The 9,285-nt window shown below is 55.3% G+C and overlaps 1 protein-coding gene across 1 annotated transcript; it reads left to right on the top strand.

Annotated features, from left to right (window-relative positions):
- The first annotated feature begins 3,870 nt into the window (after positions 1 to 3,870).
- On the top strand, positions 3,871 to 9,241 carry MAD2L2 (mitotic arrest deficient 2 like 2). Its single transcript, XM_021683437.1, has 9 exons — positions 3,871 to 3,986; positions 4,409 to 4,460; positions 4,555 to 4,673; positions 5,928 to 5,999; positions 6,562 to 6,662; positions 7,543 to 7,637; positions 7,958 to 8,031; positions 8,547 to 8,639; positions 8,898 to 9,241. Exons 2-9 carry the CDS (start codon positions 4,421 to 4,423, stop codon positions 8,937 to 8,939), a joined length of 636 nt encoding a protein of 211 aa, XP_021539112.1. The 5' UTR covers positions 3,871 to 3,986; positions 4,409 to 4,420; the 3' UTR covers positions 8,940 to 9,241.
- The last annotated feature ends 44 nt before the right edge of the window (positions 9,242 to 9,285 follow it).

Here is a 9,285-nt window from a genome sequence, read left to right as displayed (position 1 = left end):
TGCTGGCCTAAGGTCAGGGCCCTGGCTTGGGTCCGAGGTCAGCAGAGGATCCAGGGAGCTGTGTAGGTCAGGCCTCATCTCAGAAGGCCTCATCTCAGAAGGCCTGAGGGGAGGAGCTGAGTGAGGGCCACAGTCCCTTGCCTTTAGGCGTCTTGGCCATGGGGATACATGTCCTCCCTTAGGGCACCTTGGGGGCTGCCTTTTTGGAAATGGGGAAGGGGGTGCAGCCGAGGATGTTTTAGATGGGGTTTTGTTTTTTTTGTTGTTGTTGTTTTTAAAGATTTTATTTATTTATTTATTTGACAGAGAGAGACACAGAGAGAGAGGGAACACAAGCAGGGGGAGTGGGAGAGGGAGAAGCAGGCTTCCCATGGAGCAGGGAGCCCGATGAGGGGCTCAATCCCAGGACCTTGGGATCATGACCCAAGCCGAAGGCAGACGCTTAACGACTGCGCCACCCAGGCGCCCCTAGATGGGGTTTTGAAAAGCATGGTGGCTGGTACGGAGTGGTTGCTCTCGGTGCTTACATAGTGTGTGTAGATCTTAAGCTCATTGTCATAACAGCACTAATGGAGAATTTATGTGCCAGGCGTTGTGGACTTTACATTTTTACAAACATCTCACTTGTTTCCTGCCCACCTCCCCACCCCCACCCCCCAGCCCTACGGAATCGGTGCTACCATTATCCCATTTACAGATGAAGAACCTGAGATTCAGAGAGGGAAGGACCTCACAGCTGGCTAAGGAGCAGTGGTGGGGAGAGGAGCGGTGCCTTATGCACAGGGACAGCCTGGTGGGTGCGGGGAGGGGGCACATAGACAGCATCCCCCAGCTCTTGCTTCATTTTTGAAAGCCACTCTTCTCTGCACACCACCACCTGTAGCTCAGGCACTGAAATCCCAGGTCTTTGTTCTCATCCAGAATAAGTCAGGATTCAAGTGGGGCAAGTGGCAATGAGTCACTGTGCACCCTTACTTCCTCTCTCTGGTCTTTCATTAATTCATTTGCATGCACTCACTGAGAACCTGGGTATGGCCAGGCACTGGGTGAGGTGCTGGACCAAAAGTATGAACAAGGCTGGGTCTCTGCTCAGGCGGCTTTCCAACTGGCTGGGTCCTTGAGCAGCAGGGGACCAGTGGGATTGTCACCAGGCTTTATGTGGCTGACTCTCTGAGCGCCCCCCCCCCCCATCCCTTTCTGTGTTTGGTGTCTTAGGAATCTTAGGCAGGGATGGGATGAATGTTGAGTCTTGGGAGGACTTTGGAAGCATCTTAGGGGTCTGGACCCTTCATCGCCTGTTGTTTTACCCAGTTCACTAGTTACGTGTTTGTTCAGGGGACCCCAGGAATTCTCCTTTGCCCCTGAAGGCCTTGGTCTTTGCAAGACTTTGTTACATCTTGCCTTGTCTTGGTTTCAATTTAAATGTGTCTTGGGAGTGATTTTCTTTCTGTCCTCATTGCAGACCCTCAGGGACCTGCTCCAGTTGGCAAATAAGCTCTCTCTCCTCCTAAACATCCATCCTTTCCTCCCAGATGCCTTCCTACATATTGTCGTTATGGTGAAAAATATGCAAATAACTTTGAAAAACAGTCAACCAGCAAATGGGTATTCAAAAATGTAATAAATTAACCCCATAATGTAATTTGGGTCCCAAGACTATCCATCACGCTGATGGGCTTAAGATCTAGAAACCCAGATGCCGCAGAGCCCTATGGATAAAAATGACAGATGAGTCCTCATAGAGCTCCCCCTTGGCCCCCCCCTCCAGCTTCTTGGCCCCCGTGGAACCCAAGGCTATGTTCATTTCACAAACGAGGAGACAGAGGCCTTTTTGGGGTTAGGGGGCAGATCAACTTGAATCCTTCCTCATCTGTCTCCCTGCCTGCCTTCCTCTGCTTATGGCTGGCTTTGAATCCAAAGCCTCAAATGTAGGCATTTCGTTCATGGGTTTCTAGTTGACAAGGCAGGTGCCCCAAGTGTCAAACAAAAGCTGTTGGGACCTCACTTTCTGCATATGAAAAATGTTGAGTGATGGGTCGTATGTCCGCCAAGGTTTCTTTGAAGTGCTTTAGCTCCGTGGGTCAGGAGACCGACAGGTGGCTTGTACTGTGTCTTCTCAGGGCAGGGGGCTAAGGCTGGGGGCCTGGCATGAGACCCCACGGTGCTCACACTATACCCTGGAGGCCACCCCACAGGAGTAGCTGGACTCTGAGCTTCCCACCCCAGGATCCAATCCTAAGAAACCCTTTACAAGGAATTGCGCCCCCCCTCCCCACGACTGCCACTTCCAGTTGCCACTGAAAAAAACTGCTTGAACAGCCTCCAGAGAGGGGCAAAGGACCCTTGCTTTCTCCAGCGCTAAAGTATCCACAATGATGAAATCTCAAGGAGCCAGGGGACACTGTTTACAAGCCATTGAGTTGCTCAACTCCTGTGGCAATGGTCCTCTCCTACATGGCATGACATGGGCAGGGTCCCCAAGTCTTGAGAAGGGCTGTTGTGCCCAAAATGGGCTGCCAGGTGTATCAATTCTTGAAATAAATCATCTATCACTTTGGGGTAAACATGGAAATTGTATGAAATGCAGACTTTCCTTGGGAACAGCCCAGACTGCTTTGGCCATTCCCATACTTTTTTGGGCATCAGGGCCCTTCGGGAACTTGTTAAAGGGCCAAAACCCCGCTTTGCACCCAGACTGGTCCAGAAGGTCAGGGAGGCCTGGGTTCCAGGTGTTTAATGGGCTCCCGGGGGGGGGGGGGATTCTGATGCAGATTTCTGAGGACTGCCTCTGAGAAATGCTTTGCTGGTATTCCTGGCTTAATGGGCCAAGTTACTTATCCTCTCCCCTGCCTTCACCCCATCAGAATGGGCAAATGTGGGTTTGAAGGCATCCGGAGTGAAAAGGGGTACAGGTCTCCAATACTGAGCTGTAACCGATTAACATTTCTGGGGAGATCTGTGTACCCACAGGTGGGCGTGACTCCTAACAAGCTCTTATGTCCCTGGAGGTCAGGGACAATGTCCCCAGGCTTCTGGTCATGATTTGTTACCTATAACTCCACAGCAACTTCTCTGACCTTAGTTTTCCCCCCTGTAAAATAAAGCGGCTGAAAATGAATTGAGGCCCTGGAGTCAGATTAGAAGTCAGAACTAGGTGTGTTTACCAGCTGTGTGATTTTGTCAAATTAGGGAACATCTCTAAGCCTGTTTACCATCTATGAAGTGGGGCTGGAAAATGGGTGCTTAGCTCTGAGGGTTCATGAGGGAATTAAAGAAATCAGTTCTTGACAGATAAATGTTCAATCCGTGTTGGTGATGATTTTAATATCACTATTCTTATATCCCAGGGGCCTCTCAGCCCTTCCAGGGTCCGTGTCTCTAGTGGCCGAGGACAACTCCACGCATCCCCTCCCTCAATAGATGTGTGATTCGGGCAGGTTAGGGCACCCTGTCTTCTGCTGTCCCCGCCCCCAGAGCCGGCGGATTCGCTTTCGGTTGGGCCCTGAGGTCCGGGGATGGTGACTCTGGGGCTAGCAGTAGATGTCGCTGTCTTTACTCCCCAGCTGTGCCCTCCACCTGGTCCTCACCAGCAACACCCATCCGTCCCCTCTCAGAGCTTCCCAAAGCGAGAGAAATGGCCTGGGGAGCGTAGCGATCTGCAAAGGTGTCTTTTTTCGCGCCCACCCCAAACCGAAGGGAAGCGGCGCGACGCAGTCTCAGCGTCCTCGGGCGCGGGCATCTAGGCGCCGAGGCCGGGCCCCGCCCCTCACAGGCCCCGCCCCTCCGGCTGCCGCTCCCTCCCGCCACCACGGTTGGCTGCGCGGAGGAAGTGGGCGTGGCCGGAGGCGGTCACTAGGACCTGCCGAGGGCCGCGGACGTCACCGAGCGGCCTCCAGGCCCCTGGTTGAGCGGGAGGCGCGAGCGGTCGGGTCGGTGGTTTCCCGCGCTGGGGCCGGGCCCCGAGCCGGGCCCCGAGGCCGGAGCCGGTACCGGGGGAGGGGAGAGGGGCGGGGTTCTCTCCGAGGAGGTTTCCGGCCAGGAAGAGCGGGGGGGAGTCTTATTCCAGCCTAGTTTCGCTCTCCGCGCGTCCCATTTTACGCTCGTGGGCCTGCGCAACCCGCTGATCCCTCTGTGGCCATGCCCTTTTTGCGAGCACAGCTCTGGCCTTTCCTACCCACCGAGGCGGCAGGGCGAGAGGGCCAGTAGACAGGCTGATCGGGGCGCAACTGATGTCCCCGAGCTATGATGCCAGCGTGGGGGGGGTCCTTTCTAGCCGCCCCGATTCTCTGTGAAGGGGGGTGTCCTGCCCGGATTCCCCCCAGACGGAGGGGAGGGGCAGTGGAGGCGGGCGGACCCTGCGGCTGCCTGGCCCCTTGGAACTAGCCCCCACTGCTGCCCCACTCCCTAGGTGGCGGTAAGGATGACCACACTCACGCGCCAGGACCTCAACTTTGGTCAAGGTAGGGAGGCGGAGCCTGTGGACCCCGGGTTGGGGGCGAGGGAGGGCCTGGGCCGGCGGGCTTTCCGAGCTCACTGGCTTCTGTTCCCTCGCAGTGGTGGCCGACGTGCTATGCGAGTTCCTGGAGGTGGCCGTGCATCTCATCCTCTACGTGCGCGAGGTCTACCCGGTGGGCATCTTCCAGAAGCGTAAGAAGTACAACGTGCCTGTCCAGGTGAGCCCCCACATCTGGGCTGGGGCCACTGGGTCACCCCTGAACCTCAAGGAGGGTAGAGGGTGGATTTTTGAACCGTCCTCCACTTGCAGGCTCAGCTCCTCTCCCCCTCTTCTCCCCAGCGGCCTGGCCTTGCTTTCCAGTTCCCAGCCGCAGCCTACAGCCTGACAGCCTCCCACCCCTACTGCAGTTTTCTGTCCCCTCTGAACTCGAGTTCCCTTTGCCCCAAGTTAGAGACCAGGCCCTGAGATCAGAGTTGCCCCTGGGGCATGGTTGTATTTAAAAGAGCTCCTGAGGCTGGTTGAATGGTTGCTTTGAGGAAGTGATTCCTATAAACCTCAGGTACCTTCTCTCTGCCCTCATTATGTAATGGGTTGTCTTAGGTCAAAAGGAAGACAAAGCAGTAAATATATGTTCCCCTGTCCCCACTCTCTAGAAGTGCCAGCCCCTTAGAAGGCACTCAGTAAACGTTAGAATAAATGAATGACCCAATACCGGAAGGTGGTGGAAGCTTGAAGGATATACAAGGAAAAGGAAAACAGAATAGCATTTACTGAGCACCTGCTGTGTACTGGGTGCTTCTCTCACTCCTCACTTTGTCTTTACGAGATCTTCCACAGATGAAGTACGTAAAGCTCAGAGAAGTTAAGTGATTTACCTGAGGCCACGTAGCTCTTAGTTCCAGATTCTCAGTGTTTTTTGTTTTTTTTTAGGTTTTATTTATTTATTTGATAGAGAGAGACACAGCGAGAGAGGGAACACAAGCAGGGGGAGTGGGAGAGGGAGAAGCAGGCTTTCCGCCGAGCAGGAAGCCCGATGCGGGCCTCGATCCCAGGACCCTGTGATCATGACCTGAGCCGAAGGCAGACGCTCAACAACTGAGCCACCCAGGCACCCCCAGATTCTCAGTTTTTTAAAATTGATTACATTTTTGGATCCCTTCTCTGGGAAAAATGCCTGCATGCCCAAATACACACGATTTAGGGACTTCTCAGCTTCTGGAGGAGCCCACGGACCCCACATTAGAAACCCCCAATGCTATATTAAGTGCTAATGTTGAGACTAAATTCTTATCTTCTAACTTCTCCCTCTCTCCGGATAATTCCAGTTCTTAGCCCCATGATGGGAAGTCAGTGTCCTGGGTAGGGAGCCCTAGGGAACTGCTGGCCTCCCTCCCTGGGCTCCTGGAGGGGTGTCGGGTGGTTTCCCCGTTGGTGCTTCGGGCCTCATGAGCCATCATGGGGTTGTATGCAGATGTCCTGCCACCCAGAGCTGAACCAGTATATCCAGGACACCTTGCACTGTGTCAAGCCACTCCTGGAGAAGGTGAGGGCACCAAGTCCCCCAGCCCACCTCCCCCCCAGTCTGCTCCAATGCTCCGGGATGGGGTGATGCTGGGACTGTGCAGGGTCCCCATGACTCTACACCCAAAAGCCTGTCTCCTATATCCTGGAGACCACCCCTGCCCAGGGACAGACCTCAGGGCACGGGAGCCACATTCAGTGTGTGCTGGGCCTGGGAGCCCTGGTTAGTGGAGTTGGCTGAGTGGGGCCTGCCCCAGAGGGTTCTGGGTTTTTCCCCACATCTGTTTCTCTCCCTGTCCCCAATTTCTGTCTGGGCTTGGCCCCTCAGAATTTCCTCCTTCTGTTTTGTCCTGCTCTCTGAGATGTACCCCCAAGGGGCCAGGTGTCCTCTCCCCTCTCAGTCTGTACCACTCATGCCAGGGGGTGCCTACTTGAACTTCTCAAACCTTCTGGGCTCTCAGGGACCCTTAGCCTCGAAGCTGAGTGGGGCTGTGAGTGTGCCCTTCCCATCCTTCCTTGGGCAGGGAGGTGGTGGTGGTGGGTGGGTTACCCTGTTCTGGAGTAGGGGATTCCTGTCCTTGCAGAATGATGTGGAGAAAGTGGTGGTGGTAATTTTGGACAAAGAGCACCGCCCAGTGGAGAAATTCGTCTTTGAAATCACCCAGCCTCCATTGCTGTCCATCAGGTAAGCTGCCTCTCCCTGGTCTTCTGGCTGGTTGGTGTGAGGTCCCTAGAAACAGCCCTCACGCTCACCCCTTTAGGGCAGCCCCTGAATACCTTGGCTTGGTCCACATTCTCAGGTCCCTCCTTGGCTGCACCAAGCTGCCTCTCTTCCTTCCTGCCTTTCAGAGCCCCTCTGAAAGCCCACCTCCTCCAGGAAGCTTGGTAAAGAGAACGGCAAGGCACGCCATCCTAACAAGGCCTGTTAGCGGCTGAGCCACGGCTGGCCACCCAGTGCTCTCCCTGTAACCTCTGTGATGTCCACACCTGGAAAATCATAGCGTTGCTAAACGGCTAGTCCTAACCTCATTTTATAGATGGAGAAACCAAGGACCAGAGAAATGACATGAGCTACCCAGGATCACCCAAATGGTGGCAGAGCCAGGACACAGACCCAGTTTTCTGCCTTCCCAGTCAAACGTCCAGTCCATAGGCAACCAGAAGCTGCCCTTGGGCAAGGGTATTGGCTGGTCAGGGCACTGGAATCTTTCTCCACTTGCTGTGTAGCCTTGGGCAAGCCCTGTTGTCCATTCCTGGCTTGGTGTCCTGGGGTATGAAGAGGCTTGGGCTGTGTCCTTGTTCTCAGCCTGGGCTGCATATTAGAAGGACCTACAGGGGCTCCCTATGGCCCATTTGGACTTAGTTTGGGATGGGACTTGACATTGGTTTTCAACTCTCCAGATGATTTTAACTGTGTAGACAAGATAGGTAGCCAGGCGTTTAGGAGCCAACACACTCAGAAGCAGAGAGGGGCTCTGGACCCCCGGGGTCTGCTTCCAGGGTTGACTGCCTGCTGGTGGGAGGGGGCGCCAGTGTGATGGAACACCCTCCTTTTCTCTTCCCAGCTCAGATTCCCTGCTGTCTCACGTGGAGCAGCTGCTCCGAGCCTTCATCCTGAAGATCAGTGTATGTGATGCTGTCCTGGACCACAACCCCCCAGGTGTGCTCATCCCCACGCCCTCATCCTCGGGCATGTCCACAGCTCCCTTGGCTTGGTGTGTGTTCTCAGGGCCCTACTTAGCTGCAGCAAACCGCCTCTCTTCCTGCCTTTTAGAACCTCTCTGAAAGTCCACCTCCTCCAGGAAGCTACCCTGATTTCCCCCTGGCTTCAGTCTCCCGACTGACTGTGTCTTGTCCTGGCACTTGGTTTCCACTCTTCTCCTCTGGGGGGCTGCCGAGCCAGCCAGGGAGGTGGGAAGAGGCTACGCCCAGTGGCGGGCATGAGGTGGCCCGGCCCTGACCAAACTCTTGCCTCTTCAGGCTGTACCTTCACAGTCTTAGTGCACACGAGAGAAGCTGCCACTCGCAATATGGAGAAGATTCAGGTCATCAAGGTGAGATGAGACTGGTCAGGGAAGCTGGGCAGGGAGACAACAGCTGGGAGGCTCTGAAAACCAGAGTAGGCACGGCTGTCACTGATAGTGCACTCATTACCTTGCTTATGGCAGTGCCTGGCATCCAGTGGCTTTTTGTCGTGTGTTAACTGTGTGGCCACGTGCTTGTCATTGGCCCACCTGGGCACTCAGCACAGAGGAGGGTGGAGCCTCGTCCTGGGGCTGCCAGCTCAGCGGCAGTTCTCGGGGGGGCGGGGGGATGGTCTTTGCCCACCAGTTTCAGAATTGGTGCTTGGGCCTGGTTAAATCACTTGGGTTCCCAGCCCAGCTCGGATCTGTAGACTCGGCCTCTCAGGAGGAAGAAGCTGGGCATCTGTCATGCTGGGAGTTCCCTAGTGATTCTGCTGCTCCCCGAAGTCTGAGGACCCCAGCTCTGGAGAGGAGAGGGGGTAGCGAAGTGAGGGCAGGCCACGGTCTAGCCCCCTTTCACCCCCTTCCTTTGGTCCCCTCCCTAGGACTTTCCCTGGATCCTGGCAGATGAGCAGGATGTCCACATGCACGACCCCCGGCTGATACCACTAAAAACGATGACGTCAGACATTTTAAAGGTGAGCTGCATGGGGACCTGGTAGGCTTTACTGAAGGTATGCTGAGGCCTTGCCAGAGGCTTATGTATGGCTCAAGGCTTGGCGGAGATGACCAGGGAATACCTGGTATAAGGCTCCAAACTCCCTTTCTCTTAACCAGTGGCCACACCACACAACCCCAACCTTCGGCAGAGATCTGTCTGCCAGGGGCTTGTGGGCCCTCCTGAGGAGGTGCCCCGGCCGTCCTCCTGACCTTGGCTGTGTATTCCTGCCTACCAGATGCAGCTCTACGTGGAAGAGCGAGCTCATAAAAGCAGCTGAGGGTGTGCCTGCCCCCACCATGGATGCTACAACTGTTGGACATTGGGGGCCCCCAGCCTCGGGAAGTGCTGTAGGGCCACCCTGATTCCAAGTGCTCTTATTGCCTCTGTGTATGGACCACCCACCCTCCCGTGCGGCACTGCTCAGGTCTGGTTGCCTTCATGGAGAAGCTCCCCCCAGGAGGGCAGGGAAGGATGCTCGGACCTTGATTTCTTATCTCCGCCTCCTGGGATTTGGCCGGCCAACACTGTTTGTCTCAAATACTGTGCTGTGATTTGCTTCAATAAAGGGCCCCAAGGGCAGAGCTGGGCTGTCACTAACTGGAGCGGGAGGTACAGGAACAGCC

The sequence above is a fragment of the Neomonachus schauinslandi genome, chromosome 4 (genome assembly GCF_002201575.2).
Source record: "Neomonachus schauinslandi chromosome 4, ASM220157v2, whole genome shotgun sequence".
Taxonomy (NCBI): domain Eukaryota; kingdom Metazoa; phylum Chordata; class Mammalia; order Carnivora; family Phocidae; genus Neomonachus; species Neomonachus schauinslandi.
The sequence above is the reverse complement of the archived record's forward strand: the minus strand, read 5'-3'. Positions and strand labels throughout refer to the sequence as shown.

Excerpts from the sequence above, each read along its gene's own strand:
- MAD2L2 (XM_021683437.1), top strand. The coding sequence starts at position 4,421 with ATGACCACACTCACGCGCCAGGACCTCAACTTTGGTCAAG. Across the intron at positions 4,674-5,927 it reads AGTACAACGTGCCTGTCCAG|ATGTCCTGCCACCCAGAGCT; the intron begins GTGAGCCCCCAC and ends GGTTGTATGCAG. Across the intron at positions 8,640-8,897 it reads TGACGTCAGACATTTTAAAG|ATGCAGCTCTACGTGGAAGA; the intron begins GTGAGCTGCATG and ends CCTGCCTACCAG.